The sequence below is a fragment of the Leopardus geoffroyi genome, chromosome B4 (assembly GCF_018350155.1).
Source record: "Leopardus geoffroyi isolate Oge1 chromosome B4, O.geoffroyi_Oge1_pat1.0, whole genome shotgun sequence".
Lineage (NCBI taxonomy): Eukaryota > Metazoa > Chordata > Mammalia > Carnivora > Felidae > Leopardus > Leopardus geoffroyi.
In genome coordinates this window covers 130,663,641-130,685,951 of record NC_059341.1, presented here as the reverse complement: position 1 = coordinate 130,685,951, position 22,311 = coordinate 130,663,641, and the positions used below count along the sequence as shown (strand labels likewise).

The window sequence follows — 22,311 nt, the reverse complement described above, 5'->3', positions numbered from 1 at the left end:
GATACTTTAGAGCGTAGGTCTTGGAAACCTGTTTTTGCACTGCCGAGGTTCAGTTTCCTTTCATGGGTCTCTCCCCAGGTACTTAGCACAAAGGAAAACAGCGACCTTTTAGAATAGCTTTCAAGGGAGGTAGCAACATACCAACTCCCCCAGGATACTGTCGAGTGGAAGCCCCCTGGCCTGAAGAAGTTAAGAACAGGAAGGGTAAACCTTTGAAATGAACAGTTTGGAACTATGGAACTCATGGAAGCAAGACAAGCAAGAGATGGGGGAAGTGGTGCTGACTCTAATGTGGATAAAAGATTTTAAAAAATAATAATAAAGGCACTCTGGAATACACTGAGAGCCCCAGCGAATCGTTTTCTTTAAACTTCGTATTCTCTGTAGCCATGTCTCTCATTGCGTTTGTAAGTGGCCTAAATCACATGTCTTCACACATCTCTGAGTAAAAGGTCAAAAGAATATAGTTCATTGAACTCCTTGTTGCCTCCGAACAAATCCTGAAAGTTCAAATACCTGGGAGTCACTGCCTATGAACGTAAGATACCGTACTGTTTCTGAGAAGAAATCGACACCTGCTTTCATCAGCCATTTATCCAGAAGAGCGTATGTTCTGTATAAATCTAGCCAAGTCTCCTTCACTGTCTGCACATACTCTCCAATATGGGTGTTCATAATGTGATCCAGATATTTTCACTAGGGTTCTGTGTTGTTTGAGTGATTCTCCCATATTACAGTTCTCAGTTAACCAGAAACTCCCATTGTTTTTTATTCACTTTTATTATTTGTCTTATGTCAGAGAGGTTGTGGGAAACCTTTTCTGTTATCCTTATCATTTTGCATGTAGATTGCTATCTTGAACCTTTCGAAGGGAGCTTGCCCGCAAAAGTCTGTATTTACATTCTGTATGCATAGAGCCACGATCTCAGGGATGAGAAGGAGGTGTAAATCAGAATCCAGAGTCGGGGTGAGAGAGACTATATTTAAACTTCTAAGTCCTAAATGAACATTTCAGAAAGTAAGGCTGTGTGTGCTCTTCTGGGCTGATGGCAGATTCCGAAGATAAAAGTAAGTGTTGTAGGACAAGGGTTTTAAACATGGTTAAGAGACACTCATTTCAAGTCTCTAATTTTCTCTGAATGACTCAAAGGATTTCTACTTCGTAAGTCTGCAATAGAAGAATGTCATTAAAGCTTGTTCAGACTGAAAGATGTAGGGCGTCCTGAGGAAGATTCAGGCATGGCCAGAAAGGGACAATAGATTCTTGGCCCTAGATTTTCCCTTGAGGGTTTGAAGCCAGATTGGTTTAAACAGCTGTTAAATAAAAAACAAAACACAACAGAGATCTCTCTCAGTGGACTAGCCCCCTAGTAAGACAGTTGGAATGTTGGAGCTGGACAGTTTCTTGTCAGTTGGTCACAGCCGTGGAAGAATACAGTGGGGCTAGGATTTGGGTCTCTGGCTTGGCCCTTAGAGGAGGAGGGGCTGGGGTTTTCTGAAAGGAGGAGAGGTTTAGAAATGAAAATAAAAGTCCCTTAATCAAAGGGCAACATTCAAAAGAGATAGGATTAGGATGTGAGCTTAGGGGAAATACCTAAACCAGAAATATTAGTTGTTCACCAAGGAAAAATAGGAGTGTTTGAATGGAACAGCTCCATAAAGAAGGAATTATCTCAAAACCCTGTTAATTTTCTGGCCTATTGGTTCTTAATCTTTATTTTGGGTCTTGAACCTCATTGAGAATCTAATGAAAGCTGTGGACCAGGTCCCCAGAACAATGTACATATTTACAACATTTTGCACACAATTTTCAGAGGATCATAGGCCCTGTGAAGCCCAACCATACTAAGAATGTATTAACTCTTTTGTCATCTACCACTGTCGAGACTTAGCCAAAATTTAGTGAACTTGGTGCCACAGGAAGGTTTTGGAGGCTCAGCGGTGATTAATGGTGCTTGACATGCGGATGGACAACGGATTAAATTCAGGGTAAAGATACATGTAATAGAATCTTGATTTTAAAGAATTTTTTTATCTAGTACTTTAAAAAATTTTTAAGGTCATCGATACAGCTGAGATTTGAGATACGTTATTTAATGGGCTGGACCGAAGATACTGGAAAACCAGCTGCAACCCAAGCTTTGTCATTCACCATGACTCCGAAAAGGTCATTTATCGTGTTGTATAAAAGGATACATCGTAGAAAGATCCTGCTAGCAAACGAAATTGCACCATCCCGAAAAGTAACAAATACAGAATTGCTGAGTCACATCTTCCACACGAAAGGCACAGGTGGAGTAGACGTACAGGCCAAGGAACCCGGATCACGAAGGTGAATGTGAAATGGGATGTTTTCTAGCTCTGGTAGTTTGTAGTTTAGGTGGAGACAGCAGGCTGGATCCAGGTGATATATTTGGAGTGAGGGCGTGTATGTGTAAGAAAATCGCAGCCAGAGTGTGGGCTTGTTACTCACCCGGGTTGAGGAATGGCTGCTAGGTCAAACAGTAGTGAAGATCCACGAGCCAGTCCAAAATCCAAGGGTACTGATGCTGCGGCAAATAGGCCAGGCGGGATTTTGGGGAGAGAATTCTTGGTGCCTGAGCACTAGGGGTGCAAGGCCACTCCATTAAATAGAGTTAGGACACTGTCTATTCCTTTATTCGGTTTTCTTTTTTTTCGGTAAATACATTCATTGTGCGTGCCTGTGGGCCAAGCACCACTGTGGGTACTGGGGATACGCAGCGGGCCGGATTTGGACGCGGAGTCAATCCGTTGATTGCGTCATCTCATATCTCATTACTTTTATGTGTTTTGGGTGAAGGTAGGAATGAATTCCTAAAATTGTTGGCCCAAAGCTCGATAGAGTGTGCGTGAGACAGTCTGGCTGGACTGAAAGGGAAAGAGAGAGAGCAAATCAGTTATTCCTTCCTGTGCTCACCGATATTTTAGAATTTGGAGGACTGATTTTCCTAGATTCTTTTGATTCAGGTGGTGTGTAAGAGCATACTTTGGGGCACAGTTTCATAAAAACCATAATTTTGATATTTTTTTTCCTAGGAACTTGTGCATGTTATCTTAGTTTTATAAGATGAATCCAAAGTATCTGTGATAGGTCCTTTCTCATTGTTTTAAGTGGCAAGTAACAAGTACTGTAGTATTAACCTAGACTTTCTAGAAGGATTCTACATAACCAGTATTGGTCCTTAATTAGATATTCAATTGGTAAAATAGCCATATCTAACAGTGTATCTTTTGTTTGATATTCATATTTTGGTTTTGGCTAAAGTGATTGAAGGGAATTACTCTGAAGATAATAAAAAATTTTTAACTCTGAAACTGATGATCAAATGGAATTTATCACCTTATTTTTTTCTTCATAAAGTAATTTTCAAAAAACCTTAATGAAAAAAAGCCAATCAAACATATTAATAGAGGCAACATCTCTTAAGTTCTAAAGCAACAGCCTTTAGTTAATTAATTAATTTTTTAAAGTTTATTTATCTGAGAGAGAGAGAGAGGCAAAGAGAGGAGAGAGAGAGAAAATCCCAAGCAGGCTCCACACTGTCAGGGGGGCCCGTCGGGCTTGAACTGACAAGATCATGACCTGAGTTGAAATTGGACGCTTCACCAAACGAGCCACCCAGGTGCCCTTAGTTAATATATTTAAGGCATGTGAGTAACAAATAGAAAGGCTGTTATGAGGAGGCATCTGCATCTGATTTTGTCCTATGAGGTAGGCAGCTATGTGTCTAGTAAACACAAAGAGTACATTGTAAAGGCCATAAAACGTTTTGGTAACCCCATACATGATGTAATAAATGTAAACGTTAGGTGTAGTTGTTTTGTAGTGTTCTTGGTGACATCAAAAGGTAAAGCTGCTGGCAGATGTCTTTCAATTATTCTGGATTTCAGGGCTAAGTAGTTTCTTCTTAATTAAACTTTTTATTTTGAGATGATTATGGATTCATTACACATATTTTATTATTTATTCATTTATTTTTATTTTAGAGAGAGAGTGCAAGTGGAGGAGAGGGAAAGAAGGAAGAGAGAAAGAGAGAGAGAGAGAGAGAGAGAGAGAGAGAAAAAGAGAAAAAGAGAATCTTAAGCAGGCTCCAAGCCTAGCATGTGGCCCAACGCAGGGCTCCATCCCATGACCCTGGGATCACGACCTGAGCCAAAATCAAGAGTCAGACACTCAACCCCGACTGAGCCACCCAGGTGCCTCTCACTACCCATATTTAAAAAAAATTTTTTTTTTTCAACGTTTATTTATTTTTGGGACAGAGAGAGACAGAGCATGAACGGGGGAGGGGCTGAGAGAGAGGGAGACACAGAATCGGAAACAGGCTCCAGGCTCTGAGCCATCAGCCCAGAGCCCGACGCGGGGCTCGAACTCATGGACCGCGAGATCGTGACCTGGCTGAAGTCGGACGCTTAACCGACTGCGCCACCCAGGTACCCCTCACTACCCATATTTTAAAGGGGCATTTGATGAGATTTTGACATAGGGAAATACCTGTGACACAGTCAAGGTAATGAATATATTCACCACCCCAAAAGTTTTTATCATTTTACCACATTTGCTTTATTATACTCTTTCTATAATTTTTTTTTCCTGAGCCTTTGAAAGTAAACTTAAAAATGCATATGTATGTGTGTGTGTATACACACATATATGTCATGTTCCTTTGGTCCAAAATACGTCCACATTTACTTTCTAAAACCATAACCACAGTCCACTTAAAATAAATGCGGCATTTAGTATAGATATTGTTGTCTCATAGGCAACCCACGTGCCAATTTTCTGGTTGTCCCAATCGCGTCCTTTATAGTATAGTATAGTACTATACTATAGTATAGTATAGTCCTTTGTAGTATAGACTTGCCTTTTTACTAAACTTTTATTTTCAGATAACTGGAGCTGTAAGAAATCAGTTAGAGATACGCCACCATTATTAGCATCTTGCAAAACTATAGCCCGGCGTCACAACCAGGACATCGACATTTACACTGTCAAGACACAGAACACTTCTGTCACCACAAGCATCCCTCCTGTTGCCCATTTATAGCATTCCCACCTGCCCCTACTTCTCCTTAACTCATTGCAACTACCAATCTGTTCTCCGTTTCTGTAATTTTGTCATTGCAAGAACGTTTTAGAAATAAAATCGTATGGCGTAGAAGCTTTCGAGACCACGTTCTTAAACATCATAGTTCTCTGGAGATTCATCTGGGTTGTTGCATGTATCGGTCCATCCTTTTTATTGTTTTGTAGTATTCCGTGGTTTGCGTAGTTTGTTTAAACGCACGTTGGGAGACATCGGCATCGTTTCCAGTTTTTGCCTATCGTGAATAAAGCCGCTGTAAGCGCTCGGGTATTGATTTTTGTGTAATCAGTTCTCAGGGCTCAAGGCACAGGTGTGCCACGGCCAGCCATCCCGTGGCGATGGCATACTTACTTTTTTAGGGAACTGTTAAACTGTTTTCCAGGGGCTGTGCCGTTTTACATCCCCAGCAGCAGTGGATGAGTTACGTAGTTTCTCTGCCTCCTCACCAGTATTTGATGGTGTTTAACTGTTCTCCCCTCGCCATTCTGCTGGATACATGAAGGGGATCCTGCCAAAGTTTTCATTTGCATTTCCCTAGTGGCTAATGACGTTAAGCATCTTTCTTTGTGCTGATCTAGTCTTTTAGATCCTCTTTGGTGAAATGTCAGTGCCTTACCCAGGTTCTAATTAGATTGTTTCCATACTGTTGACTTCTAAGAGTTCTTTCTGTATTCTGCGTAGTAGCCCCGTGGCAGATGTGTGGTTCCCAGCACCGCTCTCTCTCTAGCTTGTCTTTCCTTTTCATAGAACACAAATTTTTTTTAAACTTGGGTAAAGTCTTCGTTTATCCATTTTTCCTTTCATGACTCATGTTTTTGGTGTCAGGTCAAAAAGAACTCTTTGGCTAGCCCTGGGTCTTTAAGATTTTCTTCTGGTGTTTCCTAAAAGTTATAGGTCTGTGAGGGTGAACATATGGGCTCCCTATTTCTCCTTCCCTAATGTTGCTTGGGCGGGGGGATTGGGATGCCTGGTGATAGCCTGGTAAGGGTGGAAATTTGGGGTCCCCACTAGGCCTCTGCCACCGTGGGTGGGACGTGATCAGTGAGGTTGGGTTTGGCCGGACTGGGCCTCCCCTTTCCTTGTCCATTGATTGCAGAGAGTGGGCTTCTGTTGGGGCCTGTTCTGTCTGCACCCCCTGCCATTTCCAGGGTCTTCAGCTCCCCGAGTCCAGGCTCTGTGAGGCAAAAAGGAAACCCTGGGAAAGGAGTTCACCACCGTGTCCTGAGGTCTCAATCCAGTTGGCTTTCTTCTTTCCACCTGTAAGAGTCTTTATATTTGTTGAATGTATCAAATGTCCAGGGTCTTCAACTGGGGGAAATAGGGGAGAGTGTACGTATTCCTTGTTTCTGGAAGCAGAAATCGGTAGTTTTATGTTCGTTGATAGTTTCTCTGTCAAAGAGAGATGCGTGTGTAAATTAACGTATAAACATAAATGTGCCAAGAGGCATGGATGCCGTTACTTACCCCTACAGCAGACTTCTGAGAAGTTTTCCTTCAAATACACCGCCACTCTTAAGATGTCATTGTCAGTGTGCAGCACGTCTGGTTCCGGCTGTGTCTCTGTCTTCTAACTCACCCTCCGTGTGTGTCCATCTTGGACACACTGGCCGCACTTTGCTGGGTAATGATTGCACGTGTGGTCGCTCACCGCGTCAGCAATTGAAGTCTGTTTTCCTGATTTGCCATTATTCATGTCATGGTTACTTTTGTTTTAAACTACAGAACTACACAGTTCCATGGTCTTTTTTCCAGAGCTCTTGGGCCAAATATTGTGTCATAATTTGGAACCTTCTGCATGTTGGAAAGGAAAGCCAGAGCATATACTAGGGTATACGCGGCCTGTAGTTGGCCGTGGGCAACACCCTGTAATCGCAGCCATTCGTGTATCTGCAGCTAAATGATTCTGCATACTCATACTGGTGATATTAACGGTGTCGTCACACTTTGTCATCACATTTTATCCAGTGAACCTATCTCCCACCAGCACAAAAAAGGGGGGGTGGGGGAGGGAAGAAAGAAATGTAGTTTTCCAAGCCTTTTGGACTCGGAATTACACATAAAGGATTTTAGACCCGTGGAAATAGGGCAGTCAGCAAGCCGAGCTGGAGTAAGGGCCCTATTTTTAGCCCTCAACTCCACGCTGTTTAACTGCTGAGGTGGTGCTCCAGGCCCTGGATTTGCCAACTGTGATTGTTTCCAGTATGAAAACAAAAGCGGCTATTGGTTTAATCCTGTTATATGGTGTTGATCTTAAAAATCGCTGGATTCATATTAGGATTTGGGGTTTAATCCTGTAAGGATCAGACTTTCATCTTATTTATCCTAAATCCCTCTTTAATCTTGTTAATTATGCCAGACCACTTTCCCAAGGGTCAGGGTGTGTGTGTGTGTGTGTGTGTGTGTGTGTGTACGTGTATGTGTACATATACATATATGGTATGCAGTCATATAGTTCCTTTTTCCAAAGATATCTTTCTCTCTGAAAAAGGCCAGTTTTCTCACAAAGAGCCATAGAACCACATGTCCTTCTCCAGAGCGGCGTTAGCATTGCAAGGATGACATCAGTTCTGTATTCTCACACCTTAGATTATCGTAAATCTCTGCAAGGCCTCCTGAGAGGGAGTCTAGTGCTCGTCTTGGATTTCCTGACAAGGCGCACGGCACTCTTCTACAAGGGGAATGTTGTTAGAGTTTAGGGGCTTTTCGTCAAAAAAATACAGTTAAATTGGTTATAATTGAGATACCACTCTCCTATAGTAGAACAGAAAATCAGTTCTTAACTTTTGACCTTCACATTGAAATTGTGCTATGTACCTTAGGGAAGGAAGATACACATGTGGTCTCAGATGTCTCTGCTTCCACTTCATGGAATGTAACTGCTTTGGGCCTGGTGCTGTTTCTTTCCTTCTTTTTCTTAAAGGATGTCTGTCAACAACTGTCCTTGCCAAGCAGTAAAAATAATAGATCCTAGCTAACCATAAGTCATTATTTTTTTCTTTTCTTATTTCTATTTTTTAGGGGTGGCAAGTTTTGTAATTGGACTATAAGGTTTACTGATAGATAGGAACCAATCAACCTATACCAAATGATCTCTCTTGGAGCCCTATATAATTTTTCTTCTTCCTCTAGTTCTTGGGCGGTGGTTACTATCGTTTTTAAATAATAATTGGGGTGCCTAATATAGATTCCTTAAGCTGCTAGAACATGGTGATTTTATATGGTAGGGAAAAATACCCTGGTTGACTCTATTTTAATCTTTCTATGAGTATTTCACTTCCAACAATTACTCAAGGATTGCTAAATATAAAAGGTAAAGCAAACCATGGTATTGTGAATTAAAATAGCCTTTAGAACTATTGATATCTCCTATTCAGCCAACCTTTATTTTTTCCAAATGAAGTAGGTACAGTCTTTTGATACATACATAGTTATACACAGCTATCAACGTCTACTTTGCATATTTATTTTAAAGGAAATAAATCATTTAAGGGAACTTATGTATTTATGTAAGGGAACTTAAGTTAAGGGAAGTGTATTTAAGGGAACTTCTTTGCAAAAATGCACGATGGCTTCATTATTGGCAGTGCTGACAGTGAGATTGTGGGAAGTGGAAAGAAGTTGTTACCAGGATCTAATTATATAAATGGGAAAAACTTAGGGTAAAGAACTCACTTTAGGTGATGGAGTGATTTTGTATGTGCATGCTTTGCCAGAAGTGAGGAGGGGCAACTTTGATTTCTAATCCGCTTTGGGGGAAGCTCCATATCAGGGCTGCGCAGAAACATTCAGTGAAGCAGCTCCTTTATCATAAAGAGAATTTTAATTAAAAAATGTTCTTGCATCGTGAGCAGAGTAAGCGACAGCCGGCTACACTGGGCATTTATCTCCTTCAAACCACATTACCAGTAATTGCTGCATTAAATCAAAGTCAGAAGAGATTACAGGTCTGAATCGAGCAAGAGGCTGGTGCCAACCCAAGGATTCCCACACTGCTGCGTCGCTGCTCCCAGAGCCTTGTCCCAGGCCCCAGTGGGGACGAGAGTCAGGGGATGCCTGACAGTCCATCTGTAAGGCACAAGCATGGTGAACACAATCCGAGAAGGGAGGCGGTTGCACGTTCAAGACCCCATGGCCTTGCCTTTTGGTTAGCTTTTTGTTTTGAACACAAGGGGATGATTTCCCATTGTTTTTGCAGTACTGTTAGTGAAAAAGAGAGAGCATGTTACCTGCTTTGCACTTGAGGAGATCGCTTTGGGATAAAAATCACTTGTTCTTTCTCTGCTCCTTTACATAGTTGTATTGCCTTCCTGGTCAAGCGTGGTCCTCTCACTTGACCCAGTGATTCAACAGAAACGGCCCTGCCCAAACCACCTACCTGTAGGGGTTTCCCCACCCTCCTTCCCCGCTACTACTGCCTTTCCTCCTAACACAATTAACTTAGCTCTTTAAGTGCTTTCTGCTTCCTGTTGAGGCCATGTACTCCTCAGTTCTAGGTCTGGCTTCATCAATCAGATAATTCTGAAGCTCCTTTAAATGCCCTTCCTGAATTATTGGAGATGATGATGATGACGATGGCAGTGACGGTAAGAGCAGCTGTAATTTGATACTCACCATATCCCGGCGCCTGTGCATGTGCTGCCCCTCTATGAGGTAGGCATTCTCATCATCGTTCTTTTCCCAGATCCTAGGACCTGAGGCAGAGACATGTGAAAGAACTTTCTCGAAGTCACACAGCTGGGACATGATGACCTGGCTTCAGACCCCTGAACTCTTAACCGCACACCGTGTTGCTTCTGTACGCCCATCAGGCATTCTGCTAGGTGTTCAGGATGCTTCGAGGAATAAAACAGACTCTATAAGTCCCTGCCCTCCTGGGTTGGTAGAGGCGACAAGTTGAAAAGGATATGTGCTAGGGCTAAGGGGGTATGCAGCGGAGATGTAAACTAGACTGATCAGAAGTGATTTTCAGAAAAACCTGCTTTTATACTTCTGCTTAAATCTCATACCTAATTTGCCACCATACCCGTAATCTCCCTTTTCATGACTTTCTCCGTAATGTTGGAGGGCATGACGGTGACTTTCCCTATCTCCCTCTACCAGCCCACCCCCTCCCCAAAGAAAATAACTAGCCCTCCACAAACTCCTCGCAGTGAGTGGGGCAGGAATTAGTTTATTTTAATTTTTTAATAGCTCTGTTGAAGTTTAATTGCAGTACAATAAATTGCACATGTGTAAAGTTTATAATTTTGTAAGTTTCACATATGTATATGCCCATGAAATCACCCCAGGCTCTGTTACCATCTCTGTATCTTCTCTGGTCAAGTGTCCAAATCCTTTGCCCATTAATATATATATATATAGTGATTGTTTTCTTGTGGTTGAGCTTGGAGAGTTCTTATATATCTTGGATACAAGTCCTTTATCAGATACATGCTTTGCAAATATTTTCTCTCAGCTGTGGCTTGTCTTTTTATTCTCCTTACAGTAGCTTTTGTAGAGCAGAAACTTTTAATGAAGAAGACATTTTATTAGTTTGTTCTTCTACAAACTGTGCCTTTGGTGTCATATCCTAGAAGTCTGCCTCATCCAAGGTCATGAAGGTTTTCTCCTAGGAGTTTTACAGTATCATTTTTTACATTTTTATAGTCTGTGGTCCATTTTGACGACTAGATGTAATATATGGTATAAGGTTAGGATCTCGGTTCATTTTTATTGTGTGTGCATATCCAGTTGTCCTGATACCATTTGTTGAAAAGACTATTCTTTTTTCTTTTCTTTTTTTTTTTATGTTTATTTTTGAGAGGGAGACAGAGACAGAGTGTGAGCAGGGAAGGGGCAGAGAGAGAGAGGGAAACACACAATCTGAGGCAGGCTCCAGGCTCTGAGGTGACAGCACAGAGCCCAATGCAGGGCTCGAACCCACGAACCGCGAGATCATGACCTGAGCTGATGTCGGCTGCTTAAACTGACAGAGCCAGCCAGGTGCCCTGAAAAGACTATTCTTTATCCACTGCCTTGCCTTTGTACCTGTGGATCTGTTTTTCCATTTCCTATTCTGTTCTATTGATGCACTTTTCTGCCCTGATACCAATACCACACTGTTTTAAGGGATGTGAGTATTATGGGAACCAGTAGACTTCAGAAAAGTGACAGCGAACTGTCACAAACCTCAGGCATAGCCTGTGATTCCAGTCCACACCTGGTGAAAAGATCGTTCTAATCTTCAAAACCTATTTTTAAGCAGTGGAACGAAATGGAGAGAACTACCATGGTCACGAGCCGGAAGACTTGATATTCCTGAGATACTAATTCTCCCCAAACTGATCTTTAGATTTAGTGTAATCCCAATCCAAATCTAAGCAAGTTTTTTTTTTTTTGGTAGTAGAAATTAACAAGCTAATTCTAAAATTCATATGGAAATGCCAAGGGCCTCGAATAGCCAAAACAGTTTTGCAAAAGAAAAAGTTGGAGCACTAACACAGCTTGATTTCAAGTTACAATAATTAAGACAGTGTGATACTCGTGTCAGTTTTGAGGTATATACATACCTCTTAATGTCATCCAATGAGATTGGGTCAGTTAGGTTTCGCTGCCTAACAAACCTCCCCAAGACGTAATGCCTTAAAACAGTGTTAGTCGTTTACCTGCTCTCAGTTCCGCAGATCAGGAATCTGGGTGGTTCTTCTTGTCGGGGTTGGCCGGGCCTGGGTGTCTGGGATGACCTCCCTGTCACATCTGGTGGTTGGCTAGCTGATTGGTCTGGGGAGCACAGCTGGAGCAGTTCACCTCTATTCCACTTTGTTTTCCATCCGTCCTTACACGGTAGTCTCAGGGTTCCAGAGCGTAGCAAGGGAGGGCAAGCCCCAGTGAACAAAACACCTGTCAGACCTCCGATTGCGTCAATTTGCTGATGGCCCAATGGCGAACGCAAGTCACAAGGAAGGCTAAGACCAATTTCAAAGGGTGGAGGGAAAATCCCACCGCTTCCTGAAGAGGCTCTGAAATCTGACGATTTTTGTAATCTATCACAGAGGTATTATGAATGAAGTAAGATAAAAGTTTCTGTGGAGGGTAAAAGGCTCTATTATGTAGCCTTATGTAGAATCATTTGTAGACATATTTCCTTAACAGCATTTGAATATCTGTAGTTATTTTTTGTTCTAAATGATGTATCTTTGGTGTGCCTGGGTGGCTCAGTTGGTTAAGCGTCCAACTTGATTTTGGCTCGGGCCAGGATCTCACAGCTCATGAGTTCAAGCCCCATGTCAGGCTCTGCGCCGACAGCATGGAGCCTGCTTGGGATTCTCTCTCACTCCTTCTCTGTCTGCCCCTCTCCTGCTCATGATCTCTCTCTCTCTCAAAATAAATGAACAGTAAAATAAAAAAAAAAAATTAAAAATAAATAAAGGTATATCTTTACCCTTACCCTTTATGTACTGTCTGTCTTTCTGGATTTCCAGTGAATGTCTATTGGCCCATTTTTTATGGATACCTTTTACTTCTTAGTAGTACTGATGTAGCGAAAGAGTAATTAAAGACACTTCTGACAAAAACGTTCATTTCTGGCCTCACTGTTTGCATGCCTTGTCTCTCTCACCAGATAGAATAACGCATTTCAGCCATAGCGTGGCTTATTGTTATTACCCATACTTCCTTGTGTACTGTATGTCACGCAAAGGAGTCCTTTCTGTACACAACTTCTCCGGTAGGTATAATTTCAAGTGTTTCCATTGGTGTAGAAAATTCAACAATTCTCACAGCACCTTACATCCAACAGAACTTTTGCGTGAATATTTTTGAATAGGCTCTTGACTTCGTGCCATATATTTACCTGCCTGCTTTTCTTTACACGTGCTACGTATGGCCCCGCCCCTTCCGTGCTGTTGTATGCATTTGGAATGCTGTTCCACTGCCTCAGAGCCCCCCCCCCCCCACCTGGAAAACTCTTTGCCACAGTTCATTTTAACTGCTCATGAAATATTCCTGGCTTCCGTTGCTCTGGGGAGTTCGATGGTGGCAGTGGTGGCAGCTGTGGCCTTTCTCCCAAGTCACAGTGTAACACATGTGGCATCTGTCAAGTGGTATTTTGGTGTTTATTATTTTCCACTCTCTCTCCCTTGCTGCCAGCCCTTTGAGAGTTTTTTCAATTTCTAGGGCTTCATGCGATGTTGGGGATATCTTGGTTGAACGAATGGGTGTTGACTGAATGAGCAAATGAGAGATGGTCTGTTCCTGGTTGTTAATCCATTTCGCTCCGATTTGTAGTTACAGGTAATTGCAGACCTTCCCTTTTCACATGCTGATAGGCATGTGCTGTGTGAAAGGTATTGGCTTGATTCTTTTTTTTTTTTTTTTTTTGAGTTTATTTATTTATTTTTAGGGGCGGGGGGCAGAGGGAGAGAGAGAGAATCCCAAGCAGGCTCCGCACCGCCAGTAAGGAGCCCCCAATGTGGGGCTTGAACTCACCAACCACGAGATTATGACCTGAGCGGAGGTAGGACGCTTAAGTGACAGAGCCACCCAGGCACCCCGGTATTGGCTTAATTCTTTGAGAGAAATGCAAAGTTGAACAGACAGGTCCTGCCCTTAAAGAAGTCGCCTAAGAGATTAAACAAGTATTGCTAAAAACATACAAGGTGCTTAGTGTGCTATAAGTCAGCTAAAGGTAAAGTACCATGAAGTTCAAACAAAAGAGAAATTCCTTCTGGCTGGGAGTAATCAGGAAGAGCTTTGTGGAGCAGATTGCATTTAAGGGAGACCTCCAAGGGGTCTGTTTTAAGGTTTGGTCATTTTGAAATGGGTAAGAAAACCATACAATCAAAGGCACAGAGCCAAAAAAACAAGCAAGGTAGTAGTCCAGTCCACCTTGATAGAGGCAATAGTAGGTGGTTGAATGTATCAGTAATTATTTTTGTACTTCACTGTCACTTGGAAGACGAAGAAGTATTCCAAGATCGAAAGTTTTGTTCAAATTTACATGCAGGTATCGTGTCTATTGTCCATTCTGATCATGAATTTATTAATTTTGCTGCCATCCTTTTACTGCTGTTACTAAAACAGCTCTCTCACACAAAACTTCTCGATCCCTATTTGCTAAATTCAGTTATCTTTCCTAAATTCTCATTTTTTAAACCTTTCTGTATTTCTGCTTGACATCGCTATATACTCAACTCTGGTATCAATTTATGAAATACTTTCCCTAGTGTAAGAGACACAAGATAGAAGAATAGTAACAGATGTCCTCTATGTCCTGGCTTTTGTGAACAGTACATGATCCTGCTTAATCTTTTTTATCCTTTGTTGCTATTTCTGCCTTCTAGAAGTGAGTATTCCTTAAGGTTCTATTTTCAGCCCTTTGCCTTGTATCCACTGCTCGTTTATCTCTTCTCTTCTCTTCTCTTTTCTTTCTTTCTTTCTTTCTTTCTTTCTTTCTTTCTTTCTTTCTTTCTTTCTTTCTTTCTTTCTTTCTTTTTCTTTCTTTCCTTCCTTCCTTCCTTCCTTCCTTCCTTCCTTCCTTCCTTCCTTCCTTCCTTCCTTCCTTCTTTCCTTCTTTTTTTTTTCTTTCTTTTTTAAAGTACATAGTGGTTCAATAATGTTGTGGACTAAATCAGTGTGGGAGAACATTGCTCATTTTTAATCTCAACCACATTCTGCTGTTGGCTGTTCCTCCCATGCTCCTGTTGCCTCTTCATTTCTAACCCTGACCTCTCTTCTAGGGCTGCCACCTACACCTCTGAGCACTTGTTAGACATTTCCTGTTGGATGTCCTGCCATAACTTTAAACCAGTGTATGCGTCTGATTTTCCTGTTTTATCAGTGTGATACTTACTTGGCCAGTCAGCTCAACTTAGAACCTTAGTGTTAGATTTAATTACCTTTCTCTTCTACCCTGTATCCGAACAGTCTGCAATTCCCGTGGATGCTGCCCTTGTAATGTCTCCTACATCTCTACCTTCATTATTCCTACTGCTGGCATGTGGTTTTGCATTAGTAATCTGTAGATGATTGCAATTGTGTAGCCTCTCCTCGGCCTCCCTGCCTTCAGCTTGTTCCTCCTTTCCATTCTTCCTATGGCCACCAGAGCTGTTTTCACGAAACAGTTTTGTAACAACACTCTTCCCTTCTCAAACTGTCTTTAAAGATGAGGTCTGAAATACATAGCTTGATGTCCTAGGCTCTCCACAGTGAATCCAACCTACTTTTCTTAGCATTTGCCACTATTTACCCACAGTTGTCTAGACAGGTCACACTGGTCCATAAGTAGGTCTTGTGTATTTCTAACTACATATTTTACCTATATATATCTCTGTCTTTCTCTGCCTCGTCCCCTTCATCCCCATCTATCTCAAGCCCTGTCTGTTTTTGAACTGCTGTGTTATCCCTGTACACAGCAGTCGTTGGAATCTTCTAATATTATTGTCACTAAAACTAATTTTATACCTTAGAGCAGAAGTCCTTGCAGTCTGTGTTAAGCATTCTACCGTGGACACTCTTGGTAGGATTGTGGCGTAGGCAGAAGGGAAGGAAAGAGAGAAGGAAAAAAGAACAAGAGAGTAGAAAAGAGAAGAATCTCCAATACTGTCTGGCTGTCCGGTACTTGGTAAGTCTTGAGATGCCTCCGAGACTTAAATTTCATGAATCTCAAGGTAGCTTCTAGATATCTCACTCTTAAATATTACTGGGTCCGTTTCTCTCTGATATCATTACAGTCTATCTAACACACGTGTTATAGGTATGTCAGCTGTTGAAACCTGTGATCTGGGTGTCTTACTAATGAGATGCATGAAATATATATGAACAGCCATTTTCTGTATTTATAACTGATGAGTAAACAAAGATTTCAATACTATGAAAGCAGTCATAATATTGCAAAAAGGGTGTGCTTTTTCAAATGGCATATATTTTAGAATTTTATCTTGACTATATTACAACTTAAAATTTTTTACAAGGGGTGAGTCAACAGGCAAGAAATACAGGGAGTTATAATTCATATGCTGAATTATTTTGTCATTTTTCTGAAGGGGGCTAATTATTTAAACTAATTATTAGTTTAAATAATTATTAAACTATTACTAGGCAGAATCTAGGTAAGACATGGTTAAGTTTGTTTATCATCCGTGTCCTCCAGAGAGTTTATAGTGAGGCCATCATGTAAAGTAAAGCAAATGTGATAGTATAGAGGCTGAGAAAGTATTGCTAAGTTTTAAAGTACTTATACTCAAAGGAAAATGTTTTGATTCCCTTAAACTTATAAAAAGATAAGTTATAGGAGCACCAAAGGCTAATTTAAATGTATTCAAACATATCAGAAGTTTATCTTTAAAGTAATAAATGAAAACCTCCTCACCGTCCCACCCCCCCCAGAGATGTAGGTTTTGTCATATGTGTATGTATATAAATATGATATATGTTACATACAGTACATGGTATATATGTGGCATCTGTTGGTATGTGTATCAACCAGTAAGTTGTGTGTGTGTGTGTGTGTGTGTGCGCGCGCGCGTACGCGTGCACATAAATATGTAACATATCTAAGATATATAAAGCTTACAAATTAAATACATGATTTATTGATTGATATACAGAGATACATATGTGCATTTAAAAATATGGAATTACACTCTCTACATTATTCAGCAATATAATTTTTTTCACTTAATATTGTAGTCACATCTTCTCACCCTGTATGTATAGATCTATCCTCAAGAAGAATTTAAAGCTCTCGAAATTGACAAGGCTCGCAGGAACATATGTGGAGACCATTTTCAAGTTTAAATTATATAGGTTGTTCTTGGGGCGCCTGGGTGGCCCAGTGGGTTATGACTCTTGGTTTCAGCTCAGGTCGTAATCTCACGGTTTGTGGGTTTGGGCCCCGTGTTGGGCTCCAAGCTGAATGGCAGGGCTTGCTTGGGATTCTCTCTCCCTCTCTCTGTCCCTCCCCCTCTCATGCTTTCTCTCTCAAGGCGGATAAATAAACTTACAAATTTTTTTTTTATCAGTTCTAGGATTTGAATTATAGTGTGTCATCTTAAATACAGTACCATCTGGGAACTTCTGGGATCTTCCGTAATTAATTCACCAAATATTGAACGGAGTTAACTCATGAAATTTATCAGCCATAGTTCATTATCGCAGCCCTCCGTGGTTTATAAGAAGTGCATCGTTTCCCAGTCTTCCTATCGAGAGGAATCTTGATACCAGTCACATCAAGGATGTAATAGCGATTTGTGTCTTATGTGGCCAGTACTGCTGTACTGCTCTGTATGAAATGCAGTAGAGTGGATGTGGAATGGTATGGTGTACAAGGAGTAAGAAGGGTTGGAGAATTATTTGATTTGTGATTAGAAGCAGAAATTTAGTGGGGCTCCTGAGTGGCTCAGTCGGTTAAGCGTCCGACTTTAGCTCAGGTCGTGATCTCGCCGTCCGTGAGTTCCATCCCCGCGTCGGGCTCTGTGCTGACAGCTCGGAGCCTGGAGCCCGTTTCGGATTCTGTGTCTCCCTCTCTCTCCCTGACCCTCCCCCATTCATGCTCTGTCTCTCTCTGTCTCAAAAATAAATAAACGTTTAAAAAAATAGAAATTTAGTATCAGATTTTATTACAGAAACATTACTTATTACAGAAACATTACTTTTGTTATTTCTTAATTACTGCTTTAATAGTGGTGTAGGGGATAGTCAGAATGTATATGAAAGGCCCTTAACATGTGACAAATCCAATCAAAAATGTTATGAAAATGTTATGAGGCTCAGATAATCTCTAGTCAGAATTGACAAAGCCAGAGGCTCATAGTTGTGAGAAAGTGATACTGTGGACGTGTTCATTAAGAGCAGCTTTGAAAAAAATGTTATTCTTTGTGTGAGAAGTGACTTGTGGTGTTTAATTTTGTGCTGTAGCATCCTTTTGCCTTTTGGTTTTACCTGTGTGCTTACCTATTTCCCCCAAGACTGTAAAGTCCTTGACAACAGGACTGTGTCTGTTCATTTCTCCAGTGTTTAAGCACGGTGCTAGATGTTCAGTAAATTGTAAAACGTTACACTGAATTAATGCATTATTGTATCTCGTGTGTAATACACAGACCCAGTATACCAGCAATCTGAAGATAATCTAGTACGTTCTAATGGTCCACCCAATCTCTTAGAACCGATTCTAGGTAAATGTTTCACCAAGAGAACTATCTTAGATGTGCTAAAGCCATTTTGACTCTTAAAAAACAATTTCTTCTGAACAATCCTAAAATAAAATGCAATGACCATAAAAGGAGGAAAATTGCACCGGGGGCGGGGGGCACAGCAATACATAAACTCTCACAAATGCCTCACAGTTGCATTTAATCCTTACGGTTTAATCTTACTGAAACATGTTATAATATTACTGGCTCTCCAAGATTAGGGAGATCATAGCCCTTGAAACTAATTTAGAATTATTTACCATTTGAACTTTTGAATGCTTGCGCCAAGTAGGGAATTTCTTAGGAGCACTAGTTATAAATAGTGTGTCCCTTACTAAGCATTCACTTTCTGCTCACTGTATGTCCTATTTTCTAAGAATTACTTAGCAGTTCTCTGGTTTTATTTTTGTTTATTTTTTGCATTTTTTAGCAGTCCTCTGGTTTTAGTTGGGCTGTCTCAACTTTGAACCCCAACCCGCCGTGCTTTATCGGACTGACTTAACACCTGTCCATGTTTGTTCCTGCTTTTAATATCTGGCATAGAAATATGCGTGCACATGTGTGTTCGTATATAATGGTAGGGTGGGTATAGCAGCTTCCTAACAGAGGAAGAGCAACTGATTTTCTGAAAAGACCTTTCCACCCCCACCTTTTTTGCAGACAGCCGGAGTTAATCCTTCCATGTTTGATTGGAACAGCTGAGAGAGTGTGTTGCATATCTGAAGGTCTCCGGTGGACTCATGTTGCCTCCGAGCTGGGGCCACCTCCCTCTTTTCTAGTGCCGATCCTGCCAGCTGTCCCGGCCTCTGTTAAAGCACAGTGAAGGAGGTGTTAAATGATACACAAACATACACTGTCATGAAAGGGATCCCTTTACTGCATGTAGCGGGGCGACTTCTTTTTTCTGCCCTTCCTTGCCACGACAGAGGGGTTTTATACTGTTAATCCTAGCACCTGTCTCTGCCGGAGACGGTTAGGAGGGGTGTGTGTGGCGTGTGTGTGTGCGTGTGTGTGTGTGTGTGTGTGTGCGCGCGTGCGTGCGCGCCACCCTACCCAAGGAGGAGTAGAGAAATAACACCAGTCCCATCTGCCTTTCTATGTCCTGGATTGGGAGTGTTCCCCTCTGACGCATTTGAAGCCGGGAACATATATATCATTTGGATCCTGGATACCTTGTGCTTCCTGCCGTTGTTTTCTTGTTTGTTTGTTTGTTTTTTACTTTTTGTTTTTGCCTCTTTAAGGAGCCCGTGTTCTCTGTCCTGGCTGTCATTCTCTGCCTCTTGAGTTTCTGGTGGTGGAGTTGTCAGTTTGAACCCACCAGAAATAGCAAGTCTCTACTGTAGTTTTCAGGCTGTAACTGGTAACTCAGTTGGAGGTTTTTTTGCTTTTCCCCTGAACGCTTCTTCTGTGTAGTGTTGAATGTTACTGGGGTGGACGCTTGGGCTGAACCAAGCTCCAGCTTCATCATCTGAGCCAGCAGACCTATCTGCGTAGACTGGGAGGCAGCCAGAGATTTTTGGGTGCTACCTAGTCCCTTTGGACAGGACAGCCAGATCAAACAAGGCAAAAGCATAGACGCTTTTGGTACTGTCTTTATCTGAAGATATTTTTCCCCTTTGCTATGTATGGTGTATATTGTATGGATTATCAATATCCTGTTGTCCAGGTAAGCTGAGGGCTGTAACGTTTTTGTTTTTTTTTTTTAAAGTACCGTTTGATTGATGTGAAGGTTTTATGGTGGGATGAAATGCTTATAAGCTTTCTGTCTTTTGACCTGGTACCACTCAGGGCATAGATTTCCCATGGTACTTTGCTAATTTGCTGAAACAGAAGGTTTGAGTTTTATAGTATTGACGACTGGGCAGGGGAGGTTACTTTCAACTCTAGAAGTTCTTGAAACATCAGAGAGATTCCTGTGCGCGTGTGCGTGCGTGCGTGCCTGCGTGCGTGTGTGTGTGTGTGTGTGTGTGTGTGTGTGTGTTTAAACACAGCGAGCTTGCCATTATAAATGTAACATACTAAGTCACCGTATTAAAGTATACTTGAGGCTTCATTCTGAGTAGATGACAAGCACAGATGGCGGTTGCTGTTATGTTTCAGAAAGGTAATGTACGGTGGGGCACTCTCTACACACTCAATGTTTTAGACTATTTTGTGATGGGATTAGTGGCATCTTATTTATTAACTTACTGAAGTCTAGAATCAGAAAATTTCAAGTCATCATGAAGTGTATTCCAGATACCTACCATTTGCCTTTAAATTAGTAGCAGTATAGTGAGTGAAGTTGAAGTATCCTGGATTCTGATTCAAGCTATAGCATTAACCACCTCCATGATATGCTCAAATAGCTTCATTTGACTTGATTTCACTCTCCCTATGTATGAAATGAAGGGGTTGGACCAAGTGATCCTTCATAGGTCGCGATTCTTTGAAATATTAATGGATTGTGCTGAAAACCTAGAACAGGAGGATAAAAACGGTTAATACAGTTAATTCTGAATTACAGATACTAGCAGTTTTCTCAGTTTGTTTTGGTTTACTTTTATTTTCATGGTACTTCATTATTTTTTCCTTTGAAATGGCCATTTCTCTAATAATTAGCTCCTAAGCTGTAGGTTGGACAGAAATGCATAGGGTTAAAGGAAGTGACAAACTAACCATTACATCCTATTGTGTATTTTGGGCCTAAGGGCTAACCAGGCTATTTTTAATTGAACCTATTGGGTAAGCTCTCCAGAGGAAACTCCCAGCTCTCATTCATGGCCACCAGGATTGAAGTCAGATGGGAGGGGATGTGGTGATGTTTGTTCAACTATGCGTTTTACTTATATTCTGTTATATGTATGTGTTTCCATTATTTTGAGTTATTCAGGTCAAGGGTATTTACCACAGTGAGGTTTTGATGTATTTGTGGGTCTTACTTACCTGTGGACCGTTTCTCTACTGGCATAAAACAGTAGATTGGTCCACATAACAGTTTAAGGCTGAAAGTGTCATGAGACTAGATTAGAAGCAAAGCTTCTTCCAAGTAAATACTGATGTGCTTTTGAAGAGAAACATCTGTGAGCAGTATTTTTCTGAGACCCAGCTAGCAAAGTAAGGGACTTGTAGTAACAGTTGTATAAGTAAAATTGCGGGGAAAAACTGGAAAAGCAAAAGTGTTCCCAAAGAAGATTGAAGTATCAGAGATCTATGGAAAAAATAATTACAATGTGTAAAAGAAGTTTTGAGGTAGAAAACTGGCCACCTCCCAACAAGGGAAAGGTGGTGGGGTGGATTAGAGCGTTCCTATTTAGAAATTACAACATTTGCTAGTCTTTAGCAGTGCAATTTTATTCGTTTATGATGAAATGTATTTGACACCCTAAATCTTTTTAGTCATTAAGTTTTAGTATTGGTAAAGGTAGCGCTCAGTGTTTGAAACAACCCTTTCCTGGCTTTGCTCCATTTAGTAGCTATATTCCATCTGAAATTCAAGTAGCTTAGAAATGCAGATAGTGAGATTTTAATTTTAAGAGTACACTCTCTATTCCACAACATCAGGGAAATGAATGAGATTGGAAAAACAATTTTAAGTTGAAGGATCCAAAACTATTTTACAATCTTATTTATTAATTCAGTTAGGGAAACAGTTTTCTTTCAGCGCCTTTGTAAATGGGTAATAGATAGTTGTTGGCCACCTAAACTTTATTTATTTAAAAAAAATTTTTTTAATCTTTTTATTTATTTTTGAGACAGAGAGAGACAGAGCATGAGCAAGAGAGGAGCAGAGAGAGAGGGAGGCACAGAATCTGAAGCAGGCTTCAGGCTCTGAGCTGTCAGCACAGAGCCTGACCCGGGGCTGGAACTCAAGGACCGTGAGATCATGACCTGAGCTGAGGTCGGACGCTTAACAGACTGAGCCACCCAGGCGCCCCTTATTTTTTATTTTTTAAAATTTACATCCGAATTAGCATATAGTGCAACAGTGAATTCAGGAGTAGATTCCTTAGTGCCCCTTCCCCATTTAGCACATCCCCTCTCCCACCGCCCCT

At 41.2% G+C, this 22,311-nt stretch overlaps 1 protein-coding gene across 29 annotated transcripts in view; it reads left to right on the top strand.

The window, feature by feature from the left end:
- The window catches only part of RBFOX2 (RNA binding fox-1 homolog 2), a 287,044-nt gene that overhangs the window by 154,594 nt on the left and 110,139 nt on the right, over positions 1-22,311 (top strand). Inside the window, exon 1 of one of the 29 annotated variants that reach the window (XM_045466986.1) lies at positions 19,585-19,943. The exons of the other annotated variants lie outside the window; for them this stretch is intronic. Coding sequence (XP_045322942.1) covers positions 19,899-19,943 — 45 coding nt within the window. The 5' untranslated portion in view covers positions 19,585-19,898. Of the gene's footprint in view, positions 1-19,584; positions 19,944-22,311 lie in introns of those variants that run through there. 29 annotated transcript variants of the gene reach the window in all.